General features: G+C 24.4%; 1 protein-coding gene across 1 annotated transcript in view; it reads left to right on the top strand.

The window, feature by feature from the left end:
• The first annotated feature begins 310 nt into the window (after positions 1–310).
• Positions 311–22,301, top strand: part of LOC129608261 (ras-GEF domain-containing family member 1B) — a 129,118-nt gene continuing 107,127 nt past the window's right edge. The window contains exon 1 of the mRNA XM_055519652.1: positions 311–790. Coding sequence (XP_055375627.1) covers positions 590–790 — 201 coding nt within the window. The 5' untranslated portion in view covers positions 311–589. The remainder of the gene's footprint in view (positions 791–22,301) is intronic.

The following is a 22,301-nucleotide window of genomic DNA, read 5'->3' as shown; positions in this document are numbered from 1 at the left end:
ATTTTTAATTAATTAAAATGTCTGAAAAACTTAATAAATTTAATTGTAACATTGTAATTGAAAAATAATTGTAAATTATAAAAGAGTAAAAAAAAAATTCCATAATTTTTCAACGAAAATAAAAAAAAATTACTAATATCAGAAAACATCATTAAATTTTAATAATACTTACCAAAATTGTATAAATTAAAAAACTATTTATAAAATATAGAGATAAAGAATTCGATAAATAAATAAAAATCTAGTATTTAATAATTGAAATGTTTTCCATAATGAGCAACAATTCAAAATCAAAAATTTAGACAAAAAACAAAAAAATATTTAAAATTTAAAAAAATGTGAAAAATTATTAAAAATTTAAAATTTTCTTATAATTTTTTTCGTTCTTCAAAATAAATTCCATAAATAAATAATAATGTTAATATAGTAAAAAAATTTTAATAATAAGTATCGTAATTATTAATTAATTAATAATAATAAAATTTATAATTTAATATAATAATTATATTATAGCTATACTAATAATTAATATAGGAGAAAAATATTTTTTGAAATAATGAAAATTTGTGATAAAAAAATCTCGTGACGTATGGCGATGTATTATTACGCTAGTAAAATATCCGCGATTGCATGTGGTACAAGATGTAAACAAAGTGTATTACAAAAATCAAGAGGACAACGTGATCGTGATAAAATTCTATATGAGCAATCATCAATAATAAAAGGTTTTAGTACCAGTATGAAAGATATAAGTAGTGAAGAAAAAATTGAAATTAGTTTTACACAAGAGGTAAGTACAATAAACAATTATTTTTTTGATTTAATTTTAATTATAAAATAATTATGTATGTATTATAAAATTTTCTTATGCAATACGCAAATAGTAGTGATCATAAAAAATCACTTGGAATCACTCTATCTCTTTTAGTTTTCCCAGAGAAGTGAAGAGTGAATGCAAAAAAAAACGCACTTATTTGTTTATCGATTTCAACATGTTCGGTCTACAATGCGTTAACTGATGATAAATATTACATAAACCACTACCTTACGTTGCGTTACGTATGGGGCGAATTTAATCAGCACCTCGACCATACAGGTCTTTTGTTTATCCCCCCACCAGATCATTAGAACTCAAGGTTAAGGCTTCCGATAAATTTTAACAGATCCGTCATGCACAACGATTTATGTGAATTCTAGTCCTAGGCCTCGATAGAGAGGGCCAAGCCATCACACTCAAATAGGCCATGAGTGTAGTCCTCCGTGCCACGGTCACAGAATCTACATCGCTATGTATTTGATCTGCCAATTTTGTGTAAATATGAGTTAAAGGGCACATGCCCAATGACAGAACACGATAGAACTCTCAGTGAAGAGTAGCTTTGCCTTACAATGTCTGGAATGCCCGCGATCCGTCGACCAAAGAAGTTTTTGGATCGCGACAACCCCGCACGGGAGCGCCACAGCTCCAAAGCATGCCTTTCCACCCAGACAGACCTGGCCAGACATCTCATAGAATTAGCCATGCTCGGACCAGGCCCAATGAAGGAAGCATATGCCCCCAACTTCTCCAGATAATCGGCCTCCTCATTTCTTTTTAATCCTGTATGGCCAGGAACCCACATAAGAGTGACTTTGTTATTCACACTCAGTTTTTCCAGATTGTTGAAGCAACTCCAGACTAGCTTTGAATTAAAATTTGATGATTTCAGTACCGCCAAAACAGCCCGGGAGAATTCCTTTTGATGTCGCGAGAGAATATAGATATTATAGTGGCGCTTTTCTACGTCACACTAGCCGATTTATGAACACGCGGAAAAGATAGGACTTTCTTTTAATCCCTTATGTCGCAGATACCGGTAGTAAAGAAGAGACGCTAATTTATTACCACTGTGAATAGAGCAAGATTAATCTCGTTCTGTGAAGTGAGCATTGCTGGACTTAATATTAATTCTAGCAAAAGTATAAGTTTCTCACTCGTTCATTAAAGAGGCGAGATGACTCTAATGGCCGATTGGTATCTGAAAACATAATGACGTTCTGGTTTTTCAGAAAGAGTGATAACAAAATGGTACATTTGTGCTAACTGTAGCGTCGTGTATCCAACCAAGCAACCTACTTCCTTGAAGACAAAATCACATCAATTTACTAACTGGCAGATGATCAAAGCATTTTTCTACTTTTCTTAAATACTTATTTTCTTAAATATTTAATATGAATTTGCAAAATAGGAAAACAAGGTAACACCAACGTTAAATTAAAACGTATTATTTTCTAAACTTTAAACCGCAACGTGTATTTCATGCTTAACTTAATGCTCACCACCCAAATTAGGTTATTCTACAGAAAAAATCATACCGAAAACCAGCTTCCTCGCATAATCTAAAAAAAAAAAAATAATTTTTCCTAAAAATCAACTTCACTTGTCTTTCCTTCCGAAATCTTTGTTATTTGAATTTGAGCAAAAAATATAATATTCCAGAATGTTCTCAACACTTGAAAATTCTGATATTTCCAATGAATTTTTCCCACAAGTTTCTTCCTATATTTCCGATGAAAGCGATTTGTTGCCACAAGAACAAAAACAGAAGTCACTCCTTTTAATATTTTTACATTTCTATTTTGAACACTTCACAACCCGTCTAGCACATTTTATATTTTTCTCTTTCTTTTTTTTTCTTATTTTTTTTTTTTGGTATAAATATTTTGGTCGAAAATAACGCGCGTAATGCATTTTGCTGTTGAATTATGAGAGAAAAATAAATATTTTTTTTATACTTTTTATAAAATTTAAATTTCCTTTTTTTTTGACAATTTGTCTAAAATGTGTTTGTGTTGTTTTTTTATTTTTCAAAGTTTTAATATTAGTAATACCAGTTTAACTTTAAAAAATATTTTGATAAAATTATAAACTTTAAGACTTACTTGCTTGTAAATAACATATAGTAAATAAGTCGAAATTTTACACACCTATACACATAATTATATTGTATCAGTGACCCTATTCCAGTGACCAGATTAATGGCAATAATCAGAATTTTTTGTACTGACAAAAAATATTTTCCAATTAACACTTTTTTTATGTCACTTATAATTGATAAAAAAAAAAGCTCCCTTAAATGTCATATAACTTCTGTCACTTTATTCCTAAAGCGAAATGACTTGACTTTATAATTTGATAAGATTTAGCCTGAATTTTTATAAATTGAATATTATGCGACTCTCAAAGGTATATGTAATTAATCAATTTCAGTCGAAAAGTACGAATTTTTTTTTTTTTTTGAAATGTCAAGAAGTGGTAACATTATTTGTGATAGCTAGAATAAGACAATTGCTTTGTCATAATCACTTGATAATACAACTCTTCTAATAAGATCGAATTATTTGACTTAACGATAATTATCCATCAACAGAACATTTTCACTTTCACATCCCAATCATACACTTGCTCAGTTACTCTTTTAAAAATAATAGAGAAATAACTGAGAAATAGTTTCATTCAGTTTTCCGAGAGATAGTTTTAATATTTTTGTAATGAAATCAAACGTCAAATTCTTTTTACTCACATTTTATAAATTCCACTCCATTATGAGAAAGTAAACATTTCAAATTACAAAAAAAAATTACTCCCGATTACTTCTCTTATATTAGTTTTGAGTAAGAAGAAAAAGAGAACGTATTGAAGATGTAAAAGAATGTTTTAAAAGTATTGTTGATTTTAACGCTATTTATTAACTATTGTTTCCGTGATTGAGGTGAGAAAACAACTAGTTTACCTAAACAAAATTCCAATTTTTCTGATATTTTTGTAATTTTTAATAAAGATTAAACTTCTCTATCTATATTTTTATATTTCAATAGCTCAAATTAACAAACAATGTTTCTATAAAAGGACAACTTTGGGGTTCTTATATGTTCAATAAAAATTATCATTAAAAGTAATAATTATTTTAATAGTTACTCACAAAAGTTTGATTTATAGTGAAATTTCTCAAAAGTAAAATATGGTACTTCAATAAAGCAACATAAAATTAAATTCACAGAAAACAAAAACTTATTTCAAAAGTAAAAAATTGTGTCCTCTTTTATTGTACACAAACATAAAGTTTTTAAATAATAAAATTATAATTAAATTTTATATACCATTTTAAAATTAATATCCTTTAGACTGGTTTTGTTTTTCTGTTCGACAAATTAATATCCTTGTTTCCATATAATGTAAACCTTTTTAAAATATTTTTGTACTCTTAATACATTACGTAATTATATTGTCCTTTTATAATTTTGTATATATTATTCCTTCTTGTATTCCTCTGTGAATTTTCTGAATACTTTTTATATTCTGAAATATCTCTGGAAAAAAAAACTACATTATCAGAACATTTTAATTACAAATACGTACGATATTGGACAAAAATCCCTTTGTACAATTAGCTATAAAGAGTTGGCTATCCTCAAAATTTTGATTTTTTCTTTTTTTTCGTATTCTCATATTTGTTCAAAAAACAAAATGAATAAGAAGAATAACATTATTAAAACAACTACTGCAACAAAAAAAAAACAGCAAGAACATTGGGTGGGAAAAAAAAGGATACGAATGAAATCGGTTAAAACTAGGGAAAAAAAAAGGAAAATTTCCAAAAAAAAAAAATAAAAAAAAACACAAAAATTCTGACAGGAACAGATCTTGAAAACATATTCTGATGAAGGCAGCTGGAGCAGCAGTGGTAGCAGCATTCCACTATAAGTATATACGTATCTACAATTGTATACAAACAAAAAATTCAAAGAAATGAAATGAGATTTCATTTCAGAAATTTAAATAAGCTAAAAAGCAACCAATAAAATTCTTTTTAAATGACAAAAACAACAATAGTCGTATGGTTGGATAAAATGAAAGAGAAAAAAAAACAAAATAAAATGAAAGAGAAAACATAAATTTTTTTTATGTTTTTGTCTTCAACCCTCGCTTGTTTTTTTTTTTATGTTTTTCTTTGCTCCATTTTGGGTTTTATTTGTCAAGTTTCATGTCAAATAATAATAATAAAAAAAAAAGTGTAATAAAATTATAAGGAAAAGAGGATAACCAAAAGAAAACAATAAAAGAACGGAAAAAAAACGAAGGTTTCCGTTTCTTTTTTTTTTCTCTTCAAATATTTTACTAAGATTAAGAAGGTTTAAAGGCGCTCTAAAAGATGATCCTGATGCTGATTATGATACTGATGACGATGATGGATACTATATGACAAAATCGGTTTTATGTCTTATTTTTTATTTGTTCCTTTCTTTTTTGTGTTTTTGTATTTTGAATGCGTTTGATTCTTCTCCGTTTTTTCTTTTTAGTTTTTGATTTCAGCTTGCTCTGTTTTAAAAGATTTTGATGAGAACGTGATAAAATTTCTGAACGAAAGTTAAAATTCTGTTAAAGAAATTAAAAGATAAGAAGGGTGTTTAAGAATATATTACGGAAATTAAATCAAAATCAAATAATATGCGTCATTTAACTCTTTTTCTTGCTTTGTTTTTTTTTTCTTTGATAAAAATTTAAATAATAGAAAAAAAAGGAGGAGGAGGAAGAGGAAGAGGAGGAAGAGTAAGAGAAGAAGATAATCAAACGATATAGGGATGACATTTTTCTTTATGTTTTTAATTTGTATTAAGGATTAAGAACCCAAAATAAAATATTATTATTCATTAAAGAGTAATTTTTGTTTTTTTTTTTTTGGAGGATTATAAAGAATTTTTAATTTCTCTTGTAAATATAATGTTTTTTTTTTTGTTTTAAAACGATATAATAAATTTGATTTAACTTAGTTAAATATAATCAAAGATTATTATGTATACAATGGCATTGCATAAATTTAGGAGTACTTTTATTATTAATTTCATTAATTTTGATATTATTAATTTTTATTTACCTTTAGATTTACATAAAATTTTATGTAAAATTCACTAAAAAGATAAAGTAAACTGCTGAATATTTTAAAAATTAAGCAACAATTTTGAAATATTTAAAAAAAAAATATTATTAAATTTAGAATATATTTAGGCGCATATGTGCACGAGTATATATTCGAATTGGGTATCAATAAATTTTAACGAAAAATGATGCTGCAAAATTTATTTGAAAGAAGTGAGAATTTCATTATTACAACATTTTTATAATCTTCAATCAAAATGAATTAATTTATTAATACATTATTAATTTTCACACTAGAAATTTTGCCAATAACTACATGTGTTCCGAATAGTTTTAAAGTATGAAATGGGAAAATGAATCGGTCAAATCCATAAAGGCAATGTGAGGAAAAACCAGAAGAAATATAGAGATTCAATACCAATACTTGGAAAGTCAGAGAACTGTGCTTTCGATTGCGTGATATACCATCATTATGCAATTAATAGTTATTGAGAAATGATTAATGAATTTATTTAAATTAATGATAAAACGAGAATAAATATTGTTGATGGTATTAACTTTGTGATACATGTACGAATTAATAATTTTAAACGTTGGAGATAATTGACATACAGTTTCATACAACCTCCTTTGCTTTTATTTTATGTTCAACCTGTGCTAATTTATACATATTGTGATAGTGACCATATAAACCCATAAAATCTTAAAAAGTTTTACTAAAAATGATGACGATATCACAAAATTTTTGTTTGTTCAAAAATTCAATATTGTAGCTTTAATAGTTTCTGGACTATAAGCAAACAACTTATGAAATTGTATGGCATTTTTATGAAATTTCAATGACTTTTATCGAACATATCAACCATAACAACATATTCGCTCGTGTAAATTTTCAAAACTATGCGCTGATTAATTTTTGATATATGGCCAAATAAATTTTGAAGTTATATACCAACTACCCGAAACAGTACCTCGATCATATTCAATTTAAATAGGATTCTGGCATTTACTATAATAAATCTTTTGTGTAAATTTGGTAAACTTAACTGAATTAATTTTAAAGTTGGCATCGGGACGGACGGGCTAACATAATTAAATCGACTCGCAATTCAACGCTGATGAAAAACATATACTTGAGTCTCTATCTCAGACCATTATTTCTTAATGTTACAAACACTATACTTCTTAACGTACGGGTATCATAAATTGATAAAATATTTGAGTGACATTTCTGTAGCTAAATCAAAGAATACGACAAGATGTCGGACGGCTACCAAAATGCGCAAAACTTCCCTTATTCAGCAATGTTTCATAATTAAAAATTATTATAACAAATTCCAATTTTTTAAATCTAATAAAAAATTTAAAAATATTCATAAATTCCTTTAATACAATTACTAAAATATTTTGCTTTAAGATAATAAAAATAATTTATTTTTAGAATAAAATCAAACTATTCAAAGAGATAATCAAAGATTGTATAACATGCTAAAAAGAATTTTAAAATTATTATTCAAAATTCAATCTATTTTTTAAGAATATTGTTATATACTATAAAAGCAAACATAAGGTACACACATAAATGTATGTATGTATTTGTATAGCATCTAAACATATTAACAAATAAAATTTCAATAAGAAAATCTGAATGAAAATAGGATTCTGTGTTTCTCGTAAATTTTCGATCATTGTACTTGAAAAAAAAATAAAAAATAAAATTAAATAGAAAAATATTTTTGAAGAAAAAATTTTCTCTTCGAAAATAAACATACTTCATTTTGTATGTATGCATGTACAAAAATTCAATCTTAATATTTGAAAATTTTCCGAAAATATGTAAAGTGATTTCTTTTTTAACTTCAATTGTCATGTCAATAGATTTTCGAATAATTTTTTTTTTTAAATTTTTCATTTTATTTTATGCTTTGGATTTGTATACCTAATTTTTTTTTTCGTCTCTCTTACATTATGTGCTCTCCTATTGTGCTCTTATCTATTGTGTTCTTTGGGGTAATGTGGTATGACAGACTAAAACTCAATAATGGCACATACAATATTCACGTATGCATGCAAAAACGGAAATTTCTTAAAAAATTTTATGTTTATTTTTTTCGCTTTGCTCCCTTCTTTAATGTTATCAGTCGAATATAAGGAAGGATCACGTTCTAATATAGCCCAATTTCATTATATGATGTGAGTAATAAAAGGTGATATTTTCATTCACAAAAATATGGTGTGAAAATAAAACAAAAGCAGGAATTTCGAGGAAATATGCGGCACTTTACGTATTTATTTTTATGGAAAGTGAAAAAAAAAAAAAGAAAAACAGTTTAATATTTTTTTTTTTTATTTCGCTTCCATTCCAAAAATTTCTTTTTTAACATGTGTAATTGTATAATGTACACCGACACATACACTGACATATGTATATAAATTTTTCATATATGTATAAAAAATTGTTCTTCTAAACGGTATACGGAAGAAAACAAAGTTATGTATCAGGTGTCAAAGGTTGTATGCATGATTTTTTTTTTTTTAAAAAAGATGTTTTATACTTTTTTATACAAAAAAATTTTACTCAATTTATGTACTCTTTATATTCCCATCTAAACTTATAGATGTGGGTGTATATATATATATACATAAAAGCATTTACAAAGGTTTAATTCTATTATACTTTCTTGTCGAGAATTTGATCACGTTACTTGTAATAATCATACATGAATCATATTATTCAAGTATATATGTGAAAAACTTTTAACGTACGTTCATTTTTCATATTAAGAGATTGAAGTATATACAACGTAATATTATAAAAGAGAGTTAAAACTCTTGAATTTCTTAAATTTGTTACGATTTAAAGAAAATATATTTAGTTAGAACTATGCATATTATTTAAGTATATTTTCGGAATACTAAAGTCACTCTCAGTATTCTCTCCTATAGTATGGAACTGTTCAAAAGCTTTAATTATTTAAGTTTAGATATATAAAATCGGATATTAATGTTCAGTCACGAATGGAATGGCGTCCAATATTAGGTCAAAAAAAAATTTACGATATTAAATCACGTACGATATGATATTGGCTGAAAAAAGAGCTAAAAAATATTAAACAGGCCAATTATCGTTTTTTTTAGCAGAATTATAAGAATATTCAAAAACTATTTGTGTGGCTTATTTAACAGGATCAGAAAAAATTTCTTGAAGGTCGACATTAATTGACGATGACCCTCTTAAAGGAGGAATTATTTTTGAGTAAATAATAAGCTTTAATCCATAATCTTTGATTTCGGAAAAATAAAACTTATATTATGTTAAATAAAGTCAAATTGTCGCATGCAAATTACACTTAAGTCAAGTAGGCTTGTTCTTATCCTCTTTTACTTGTTTACATTAATTTTTAGTTATTATTTGAGCCATTTTAGAATAAATTCGCTCGTTGTCTAAAAGAAAGAATATTCTAAATTGGAACAATGAGATTGGAATTCTATTTCCATTTGTTCCAATTGGAAAACATTTGTAAGTTGAATGAAAACTTTTTTAACTTTTATTCAAATTTTGTTTTTAGTTCTTTTTAATTCACTTTCAAAAAAAAAAAAAATTCCGTGGTTCAAAGCTTTGTTATATTTTCCTTTTATACTTTTGTATATTTAAATTCTATTTATATATTGAATGAAATATACATACACACAAACATCATTCCTTAAATTGAACACTATATATAAAGTAAAAATGAAAGGAAGTGGTATTAAATTTTTCATTTCTGATTCAATACCGTTCTGGAAGTTTATTTTATTTCTTCATCTTCTTCCTCTTCAATTTTAAATTTTATTTGGTGTTGTCTTTGGTTAAAGAATATTGAAGGAAGACATCAAACTGATTTCAGCATAATAAAAAACATTGAATTTTTGTTTTTTTTTTTTTCATTTCTCTGTCTAACATTTACTATATGTAAAATACACATACACCTATACACGTAATATGTATTTACGTAAAAATAAAATAAATAATAATAAATTGAGAGTTTATAGTCACTTTTCTTCCATCAACATAAAATACAATAAAATTTACACAGAATTGACTGTTGAAAATTGAATGAAACGATATTTTAGATAGAAAAAAAAAACAAAAATACAAGAACCTTATATAATCTTTAACCATTTCTCCTTCATATACATATACATACATACAATCAATATACATAAGTACATTTTGTATATTTAATATAAAAATCAATCGTTATTCAAAAAAAAAAATAAATAAGGAATATAAAAGAAATCAATAAAACTTTTACAATAAATTGAAAAAAAAGAAAGGGTTTTTTTTTTTTTTTGTTTTGGTTCCTGATAAATTTTATGTCTTTTATAGTCAAGTAATCGATTTGATTCCGATATAAACGGTTACGGTATATACACGAAAGTGTCAAAAAGTTAATCTTTTCCCATAAAAATTATATGAAAAGAAAAAATGATAAGAAAAAAATTATTTAGCGGTATAAGGGTGAGAAAAAAACACAAAAAAAAAAAAAAAATCGACAAAATTTTTAAAGTTACACCCTATAAGATGAGAACTATAACAAAAAATTCAATTTTAAAGTTTTGTACAATTGCTCTCCATTTCAAGAAACTTTTGTTAAATTTTAAATTTTTCATAAAATTTAATTGGGAATTTGAGAGTTGTTATACTTCATTTTAAAAGGATAATTAAAAGTTCTCTTTAATTTTTTTAAAACACTTAAATTACACCATATGAATTAGAGATTAAAATTACAAAAAATAATTCGAAAATATTGAAAAAATTCTTAAATTTTTTCTAATAATAAATAAATAATTAAAATCAAATAATCTAATCTCGGATATCTTGAATAAAAGCATTTTCCCTTAAATATAAAATAAAATATTAAAGAGATGTAATTGAAACTTTTCTATCTGAAAATTAGACATTGAATAAAATTAAACAAATTATTCGTTTACAAAATCTAGATTTCATTCTTTTTTGTTAGTCAAAAAGTTTTAAAGACAACAAAACAAATGATTTCATTCTATAAATTTAATTATGAAAATTGCTTCAGGCATTCTTAAATACCCCAAAATATTATTCAGCTTTGAAAAATTCTTAATAATAAAATATTTACAAAAACAAAAATTCTATGTAATTTTTTTCTAAAAAAAATTAAAAATTACAAAGTTTTAAATTTCTTTGTATTTTGAATAAAAATTTTTTTTTTTAATTTTAAATTTATTGGAAAAGAAAAGTATACAAAATTCTTGTACCCATACCTTTTGTAAAAACAAAACAAATTTGTTTACCTTACTCTTAACAATTCCATAATTATTTTTAAAATAAACGTAAAAATAAAAGTCATTTTCGATTTTAAAGATGGCGAACATTTTTTTAAAAGAAATCTGTTAAATTATTAGTATTATTTTTTTTTTTGTTCCTAAAACCATAAATTTTATTTTTTATATTCCTATAGAATTATTACATAATTTCTTTTTTTTTTTTCTTATTCCTTTTTTTCTATTTTATTATTATTATTATCCTTTTTTCATTTCTCACCAATCATTTCAAATTTTCATTATTGCCTTTTTTCTAAAAAAAAAAAATAAAAAAGAACAAGAAGACGAAACACAGAAATAACAAAATAGAAGCATTCTACGAGTATACGAAAGAAAAAATAAAACCAAAATCATAGAAAAAAAAAAAGCAGGAAAATTGAAAATTTAATCAGGATTAAATAATTTGAAGGGAAAAAATTTTTATAAGTGAAAAACAATACAAAATTTTTTAAATTATTTTTGCTTAAAGTACCTTTTTCCGAAAAATGTCTTAAAAATTTTCTAATATTATAAAATAAAAATAGAATATTGAGGAAGAGAATAAATTTTTTTTTCCTCTCACTTTTTCAACACAAAAAATTATCATTAAATTAAAAATAAAAAAATAATAAGAAAAAATTCATAAATAAAATGCTTATTTTAGCAGAAATATAAAAGAATTGTAAAGGTGTGAAACACGAAAAACAAAAGAAAAATAAAAAAAAAAAACCAAACAAGAGAGAAAAACTTCAAAAGAATTTTGGTTTTTTTTTTTCTTCATTTTCATTTTAACACCATTATTATTGTCATCATCATTATCATTGTCATCACACCATATACTCTGTTATTTCTCTCTTATTATTGTTATTACTATTGTGAGAAAATAGACAAGGAGAAAAGTGTATTGCAACTAATGTAAGATGTAAGTGTTTGATAAAAAGAAATATTGGTTTATCACAATAATAACAATTATCATCTTCATCACTCTAATCATTATTATCATTGTAACTATTATCATTGTATTATCATTATCATTATCAATAACTTGGATTAATTTCAATGTCAAAATCATTGAAAATTATTATAAAAGAGAGAACCCTCTCAATATTTTTGTTTTGAAATTTAAAGAGAAAAAACAAAATTTTTTTTTTTCATTTATTTTTTTCTGCTTTTATAGTTTTTTTTTTCTATAAACATTTTTAGGACACCATCAATATATCGAGCATTATAAAGTAACAAGTCCTTTAAACACAAGCAATCTAGATTGGCTCTCAAATAAAATGGCACAAGAAATATGAAAAGAAAATTTTTTCATATATTTTTTTTAGTTTTTTGTAATATTTTTCTTTACTTTAAGAAAGAAAATGTTTTTCCTTTTAATTTAGAATTTTTTCTTATATAGAAAATTGACAAGCGGAATTGAAAAATTTGACATTCCATTCAGACATTTTATTTAATTTTCGTTTTTCTCACTTTTTTTTTTGTGTTGTCTAAAATTTCAGACTTTCAATTAATTTTTTTTTTTTGTCGCCTTTAGAATTTGCTAGCATTATTGATTTTCTCGGTTATTATTTTTAATTTTATTAATTAATATTTTTTATTTTTCATTATTATTTGGAAAATATGAAATTTGTCAACACAAAGAGATTTACAGGGGCTCTTTAGGTATGATATACATAGGTGAAATATTGAAAATTTTAAAATTGCAAGCAATTCAAAATAATTCTTATTATTTAATTGAAAAATTATTAAGAATTTTTAAACGTAAAAAAAAAATTTTTAAAAATAGCTCTTGAAAAGTCATTAATGTATGAAAAAATGTCTGTCTCAACTCTGTAGATCAACCTAATCTCATGTACCTATGAGTATTGTGCTATACACACATTGAACGAAACTGTAGAAAACTTATCTAACTCCTTTTAATTTATTGCCATTAATAACCTTACATTATTTTACAAAATAATCTCAAATAATTGCTCAAAAACTTATAATTTTCAACTTAAAAAATTTTGATTTTAAGACTAAGTGTATTTGAGAGTGCATTAAAGAATATTTCTCAATTTTTTCAACTATGTAATTTTTAAATATTCAAAATTTTACTCGTATATAAATTTCTCCCCCTAACAAATCTACTTGTAATGTTGCAATTTTAATATTGTCGTCAAGTAGAAAAATTTTTCATTCTTTCAAAAACAAAAGCAAAAATTCATAATTTCCTCATAATTTTTCGACAGTAAAAATAGTTTTACGAGTATATAAAAAGAAGAAAAAAACATAAAACTTTAAAAAAAATTTTTTTAACCTTTATGTTGTTGAATTTATTAACTTTACCTTAAATAATTTGTTTTCTTTTTTTTAAAAATTTTTAATTTTTAAAACCTTAACAAAAAAAAAAAATTAAATTAAATGATTTGAAGCATAAAATTCGTATATATACTTAAATACAAACTGAAATAATAATAGAGAACAGGAAAATTCTTTGCATATATAAAAAAAAAGCCTATTTTATAAACGTTCTTAATCCTTTAATTTCCTTTTTCCCTTTTTTTTCTCTTTTCACATAATATGAGTATTTATGATTGTATGAATATTATTGTGACTATAAGCCTTCAACTCCTACACAAAAAATTAAACAGCTTATAAAAATATTAAAAATATACTTGTACTAGGGAAAGAGGCAGAGAGTGAGAGAAAGAGATAGAAAGAGAAAGAGAGGAAAATAAAAAGAAGAAAGAAGTTTTTTTTCCTGCATTTTTGTTTTTTTTTTTAATAGAAAATTTCAAAAGTTTTATACCCTCTCATTCGCGTATATATGTTTAAGGAAGAATAAGAAAAAGAAGACAGAACAGAATAGCAAACAAAAAAACAATTAAGTTATGCTGCTCAGCGAATAATCTAATAAATTTATGTACCTACATAATATAATATTAGCTTATATACAACACAACACGGTAAAAATATAAGAGAATTCTTTTGTACAAATATATATTTACAACAGAACTATTTACACACATATATAATATATATATATTCTCGCACTAGAAACGTAATCAGAGCATAAAAAGTACTCTCTAAAACTTTTCAAGTACCATAATCTTACTCGTTCTCCTCAACCTGCTCAACTCTCTTTACACAACTATTTACTTTTTCAATCGTTTTTTATATATTTTTTTGTATTTCTGTTTTTTGCGTTTAACAATTGCTGTTTTACTTGCCTTTTTGTTGTTGTTTTTTTGTATTTCATTCCTATATATATTTTTACTATATATTTATTATGATTTCCTTCAATAAAAATCCCTATATTAATTTTAGCCACATCATAACAATATTAAAAAACAAAAATAAACAGAAAAGAACCCAGAGAATAAAAATGAAATGAAAACAAAAAATTCCTTTCTATGTCAAGGTCATTATAATAGAAAATTATATAGTAAAAAGGATATCCTTTAATTTGTAAAAAAAAAAAAGAGAAAAAAGTTCATGGTTACAAAATTCAAAATAAATAAATAAAAAAAAAAACCTATCGAATTAATTCAACTGTTATACGTGCGTACATAAATTTTAAAGAGATAACCTTAACATTTAATGGAATATAAAAAAAAAAACTATATATTATGTATAATATATATACATGTGTATATTGAAACTCACAATATGATAAGTACCTTATTCAACACATACATATACAAATATGGTTTTACAAATTAAAGAGGAAATGCTTAACACGCTATCTTTATTCGTATATAATATTTATACGAAGAATATCTATAATACATAGAATTAAAATACGAGAAAAGGTTGAAATATAAATTTGTTTAATTGTTTGTAATCAGGATGCTACTTATACATTCTAAATGGAATAAAATAATATCATTTTTCTTTTATAAATAATCAAATATCTAGAAAAAGTTCTTTTTTTTTTTAATAGTATAACAGTTTAATTCCATTTACCTTATTGCTTTCCTGTTTCAATTCTGCCTTCTTACCCCTGAAATCCTTTACAATTCTTTTTAATAATAAAAATTTCTAAAACTTTTCTTTTATAATTTTTTTTTTCTATTTAAATATTAAAAATATGCCATTCTGGTTTATGGAAAAGCTTTTCATTTTAACAAAATTTAATCTACGTATAATAATGTTTAAAATTCTGAAAATTTTAATGAAAAATAAAATTAAGATATTGTGCTCATTATTCCACTAAAATCAAGTATTTTATGTTAGTTTTAACGAAACAATATTCGGGTTTTTTTTATATGTTACTCCTGAAAATATGCAATTTAAAAAACAAAAATGTGCTACTATGTAAAATATAAAATATCTAGCTAGCAATAGAGATATAAGATGGAATTGACACATTTTTACAATTAAGCACGTTCTCATAATAAAGCAAAATAGTTTAAATTTCAGCCTATAAATATGCAATATTTTATAGGAAGTTTATATTAATTTAGGAAGTTAATATAGGAAGTTAATTATTAATTTAGAAATTGTGAAGAAAATTTAATAAAAAATGTTTAATAATGTGATAACTTTGTTAGGTGATCATAAGCTTTTGTTTATTTTTTTCCCCCTATAAATATGCAATATTTCATATTATGTTCATTTTCAAAATATTTTTCATAATATAGAAAAGACTTACAGAAATGTCAACAGATAACGCAATTAAACACAATTTTGAACCTGAAGCAGATCTGATACCTACTGTTGAATATCTATTATCTTAACTTATCTTAATATTTTAATATTAAACTGTTAACAGTGTTTTTAACAGAGATATACAATTAATTATGGTGAAAATTAAGCCTTATGTAAGAAAAATTTAAAGCATTTGATATACATGAGTACAACTTGTAACTAGACATGAAATTTTTTAATTATTCTTTTATAATTGAAATTTCGACACTTTAAATTACTCATTTACTAATGATAAACTCTCTTTAAAACTATTAAATATTCAATTTTAAATGGTAGCTCATTAAATGATGAGTACATTTCAACTTTTTAAGATTTTTATTTTTTCTTTCTCTCTCTTATCTATTTGAATCATTATATTTTCAGAAGAGGCAGCAAAAAAAATAACTTTTTCGTGTTACTTAACAAAAAAATATTTGTGAAACTTCTTTAATTTTTTCTTTTTTTATATATACAAGAAAACATAATTTTATATTCATCTCTCACAATTTAATTTTAATAAAATATTTATAAAAAAAAAATTCAAGGAGAATGAAAAAAAAAAATAAAAGGAAATTTTTGTAAATTCTTTCTCTTTATCCTATTTCTCATTTTTTCTGCTTGTTTTATTATTTCTGTTATTAATATCATTACTTCCCATGAGATTATAAAAATTAAGAGAGGAGGAATAAGAAAAAAAATAAATTGCAAAATAAAATATGTTTAAATTTTGTGAAAATTTTTACTAATTTATTCATACATTATTACTTACTTATTTTATATTTATGAAAATGAAATATTAAAAAACAAATAAAAACAAAATATAAGAAAAAAGGGAAAATGAAAAGAGGATAATCTAGTAATTTTCAAGTGTTTAAAGCGGTCAGCATCCTTTTTTGTTTTGGTAATTTGGGAATTTTTTTTGAGAACATTTTATGAGTAAATTGTGTAGAAAAACAGAGTGATTTTTCTTTTGATCTATTTATAGAATTTATGCAAAATTTCATTTAAATAATCCCGTATTTGATTGTAAAATAATAGGAAATTTATTACAGATATGGTAATCGCCAAATTAACTAATTTCAAGATTTTCAATTAGTCACAGCATCATGCAAATGCAATGACCTCATCTTTATATCATTTATGGCCTCATTAAAAATTTATTTATGCAAATTTTAAAATAAATACAACATTTTTAGTTTCATCTGTTATAAATGAAAAAATATTTTACATATTATCACAATTTTTAATTTAAATATCAAATGTTTTTGTTTTCTATCTGACATTCTATTTTGAATTCATAGTTATACAGCTAATAAAATTAACATCTAATTGCGATAACAATTTTTAATATTCATTAACATGTCCTTTTTAAAAACCGTAAATGTTAGCTAATTTACTCTTAACAGTAAAAAATACTATTTTATTAAAAAAGCAAGTAAAATATTTAATAGAGACATTAAACCTTTCTCAAAGTATACATCTGGTCCGACCATCTCTCCTTTTACAATCTTAATTAAATTGAAAATCACACTGTTTTCTTGTTCTTTTCTGTTTTTCTCTTTCTATCTCCTTCAAGAATTGGTGTATTCTTTTCATTTGTTTGTGATTTTTCCTTTTTTTTTTGCGAAATTGAAAGAGTCGTGTAGAAGGGAAAGAATATTTAACCCATTTTCTTTTCATTTTAATTTTTACTCTATAAAATTTGGTTGTTTTGTTTATTTTCTAAACAAGCCCTTAAAAAAAAAAGAGAAAATAAAATTGTGTGTGTGTGGAAAACATTTAAATAGAACCGGAAAAATAAAAGGATTTCATTTTTTCTTTATGTTTTTTTTTTGTTGCTCTTTTTTTTTCCTCTGTATTTTCTTATTTCTCATGTGTATTACAGAAATTATAACGCCAGATCTATGTAAATATGAATGCACTACATATGATATTAATATAGGGATAAGACGAGTAAAAAAAAAAGGCAACACGAAAAAAAACATATGTCGAAAAAAAGGGGCACAAATACAATAAATGAGAGCATAAGGGTAAAACTTACAAGTGTTCTCTGTTGTTCATTTTGATTATATTTCTTATACTTTCGTTCGAAGTTCTTTTAAACCATTTTAATACTCAATTGTGTAATATAATAAAAATATGAAAAAAAAATGTTCTAAAAATAAAATAACAAAAATGCTAACATAAAAATAAAGGAAAAATTAAACAACACCAATCAAAATATTTCGAAAAATAAAAATATTTTCGTAAAAAGAAAACAAATATAATAAAGAGAAAAAAAGAGAGAAAAAATTTAATTTTATGAATTTTTATTTTTTGTTTCATACAACAAAAATAATAGAACCACAGTAAAATTCAAAAATATTTCTTAAGAACATAACGCAGAAGACAGTGATTTGTGTCTGACAAGTGACATAATAATATTTGACATAAAGTATAACATAATTACGACGTAAGCTTTCATAAGAAAATAAAACAAAAAACAAAGAAGTGTATTTTGTGCCGCATGAAAAGAAAACAACAAAAATATAAACTTAACCCATTCCTGAGTCATACAAGTAAAATAGCTTATTAAAATAGAAAAATATCAAAAGAAAGAATAAAAAAATTTAATGATAATTAATAATGTTTGTTGTTAGTGCACTCTATGCAACGTCGACACCCTACATACGAACGCAATCGTTACAGAAATACAAGTTTTATTTATGTAATTTCATACTGTAATAATTTACTAGAATTTTACTAGTGTGAAAGAATATGTGAAACCATATTCGGACAGTATGGTTGATTGTAAATTGTTACAAGTGCTACCATGTGCGAGCCTATAGTATATATTGTACCCCTCCACATATAATTACCTTTAATATGCTCCGTTAACCCAATTTTAAAGTTGAATTAGAATACCTAGTTAGGGTCGATTTGTCACAGTTCTTTAGGTACATATTGTAGATTGATTGTAGATTGCAAAGAAAGGGACAAGGGTGCACCCCCAACTAGGTGTAATACAAGCCGCTACAACACCTTCATTTTTTGTTGTTTCCTTTCCATAAAAATTAATCCAAAACCTTTCAATCTCTCATATTAATACACTTCCACCTTTACTAATTCTTCACCATTAATTGACCATCTGATAGCCAAATTTTGTGATTCTAATCAATCGTCGTTATGCTCCCTCGTGCAATATTTGTTGACATGACAGTCCAGACAGACACAAGAGAAACTAGTACCCCCAAATTTATAATATACTTACATTCGACTTAAACATAGAAGACAGAATTTCTCCAACGTCATTTTCAAATGTGCATTGTCCATGCTGTACTCTTGCCTGCGCCGCTATTGTCTCTTTTTTCAAGAGACTTTTCTTTTCTAATTTTATTCTGTTTTTACCTAATCTTGGAATAGAAATATAGTAGCATGAAAGCTCTTCCTAGCTCATTGTATCAACGCCGAATCACTTTTTGTAATATTTTTCTACAAATGTGTTACTTCCACATGTTAAATGTAGAAAATTTTTTAGAAAATTTTTTTAATATAAAACGGAAGAAAATATTTTTTTTTCCATTCCAAATTTTACACACTAAATACAATTTTTTTTTTAATTCTTTCCCTCTTTAGTCCCTTTAAATACATATTCGATATTTAGTAAGTTAGTAGGTTATACAAGTACAATATACGAGAAGTGTTTATGTTAAAGAGTTATTATATGGCTTAAAAGAGAAAATCTAACATTTTCCAATTTAAGAAAAAATTTATTTTATTTTCTCTTATATTTTTCCTTTTTTCATAATATTTGCTTTATACTTGTATCTATGCCTATATATATATATATAATTTTGTATTGTAATATGCTTGTATGTCGATATCCTTATTTTTTCTTTTATTTATTTATTTTATTTCATTTTTAATTTTCTCCTTCCTTCTTCTTTTTATTATGTCATAATGTAGTCTCTTGTTATACTGCTGTTTTTTTTTTACTTGTAAATTGGACTGGGTGATGTTAATATTCTTAAACATCTGGTACTACTCTTCAACTACTGTGTATATATATACATATATCTATGCTTTAAAATTTGTATATATTTGCCTTTTCATTCAATGTATCGTATTCTATATATATGGAGCATGTCGTCGGATAACTTTTTTTTTGTTTTGTATTCCTATACTATTGTGTGTACAATCATGCTGCCATGTGCATGAATAATATTAAAAATAATACAATATGGTATATAGTACCTATACCTTATATTGTACAATAAACACTTGACTTCTCTTTTAAAAAATATTAACACAATATATGAACATTTAACTGCTGTTTATGTTAGTCTTAGTGGCTCTTTATCATTCAATAGTTGCAAAAAAAAAAAAAAAGGGACGTTGTACATATACGAAAATGAAAAAACAAAAAAAAAATAGAAAACTATTTGAAAGAATGTGCCATATTAAGTACTTTAAAGAAAAATGAAAAAATTAAAGAGAGAGAGAGAATCAAAAAACGAAAACCTCTATGATGGAAAGATTATAACGTTTTTGAAGAATTAAAGTGAGCAAAAAAAAATTAAATAAAGTAGGTTCATATGTGGGCAAATATACTTTTATAAGTGCATACTTTTATTTTGAAATATGATAAGCAATGCATGCACTCTGCATTTACTAGGAAAAAAAAATATTAGAAAATTAATAACAATAAATGTGACAAAAAAAATATAAAAGTCACATTTAAATAACCCGTACCGTGCCATAAAGTATTTTTATTGTTGAATATGCGGTTGAGAAACGTTCACCCATATTTTATAATATAAAAATGCAATTTATATTTTTTTTATACCATGCATGTTGTTCTTTTAAAAATAGGCACACCAGATATTTTAAATTAAATTCATTTATAATTCTACTTATAAAAGAAACAAACAACCTCTTATCTACTCCGGCGGAATAATTTGAATTTAAAATTAAATCGCTCATTTGCCAGTTGAGTTTTACTGTTATATTGCATACATTTAGGTGCAATCTTATAAAAATTAGTTATAATTATAAAAAGAAAAGAGTTCTGTAAGCACAAAAATCGAATTAAATTGCTAAATGATGTTCAAGTAAGGAATGCTTTTGGATAAAAAGTCAAATACATGAGTTGCCAAAACATTACATTTCCTTGGAGTGAGAACTGGCAATGGGTTAGCGGTAAGTATAAAAAACTTTTTCATTAAGATATCTTGTTTTCAGAATGGTCAACGATTTGACAATCATGTGTTGATGATTTTTGTCATTGGGTTAGAATCGTCAATAGTTGCAATTATTTGAATATGCAATTGATCATTATGGATCATTATGAAAATTAAAGTGACACTGTTTGACTCCACTAAAATATATTATAAAACAACACAGTTTTATTAAAAATTTTATTTATAATTAATATAATATAATTAATTAAATACCTTGATTCCGTCCCAGACATCTTAAAAACAGAAAAATTTTTAATAAAATATTTTGATATCTTGCATTAACAAAAAATAATTGCGGTGTCACATTGAGTTTTTGCAAATTTTTGCGTTAGCAACAGATTATGAAATCATGATTGACACATCAAAATTACTGTAAAAAGTTATTTTTGACAGGCGTTAAATTGATGACAACTATGAAAAGTACCATATATGATTGTAAAATGCAGTATTTTTTTGAACGAATGTACTGACAAATAAAAGATAGAGCCAGACAAAAGATAGTCTTAGTGCTAGCTAGTGATGCTTTATTGTATTTATTATGATTTTTATAAATGAAGCACAGTTTTTCTAAAATATTCTGGAACTGTTCTAAAGCTGTTAAACATATTCGTTTAATTATTTTAATTCATAAATTTTAATTAACAAGTAATGTTAAACTAATTGTCATTTCTTCATTTGATGCTTTAAAATCAAAATTGTACTAATGATCTGCCAATTTACAACAATTGTTCGAAATTCAAGGAAACAAAACGAAAATTTATTTAACAAAAAGTTTTGACATTGAATTTTCCCTTGAACTGTTTTTATCCTTGAAAACTCTTGTACATATAAAATAACTGAAATGTAATATCATTTTTGTTTTAGTTTTTCTCAATTTAAATTCCTAGAAAAAAAATATTTTCTACAGAATCCTCAATTTCTAAAAATTACATTCCATTAGATGTATTTTACAGTAAGTTTGCATTAGAAACTATTAAAATATTTTTTACATGAAATTGTGCTTAAAATCTTCATTCAAAGTGAACAAAGTTTCTTTTTAAGGTTTTCTATTAAACTGTTATTATACCCGTACGAACGTATGTTCGAAGGGTATACTAAATTTGCCTTACCGTTTGTAACGCTAAGAAATAACGGTGTCAGATATAGACTCAAGTGTATGTTTTTGATCAGCG

This window comes from Condylostylus longicornis, unplaced genomic scaffold (genome assembly GCF_029603195.1).
Source record: "Condylostylus longicornis isolate FDR11 unplaced genomic scaffold, ASM2960319v2 ptg000031l, whole genome shotgun sequence".
Classification (NCBI taxonomy): domain Eukaryota; kingdom Metazoa; phylum Arthropoda; class Insecta; order Diptera; family Dolichopodidae; genus Condylostylus; species Condylostylus longicornis.
The sequence above is the reverse complement of the archived record's forward strand: the minus strand, read 5'-3'. Positions and strand labels throughout refer to the sequence as shown.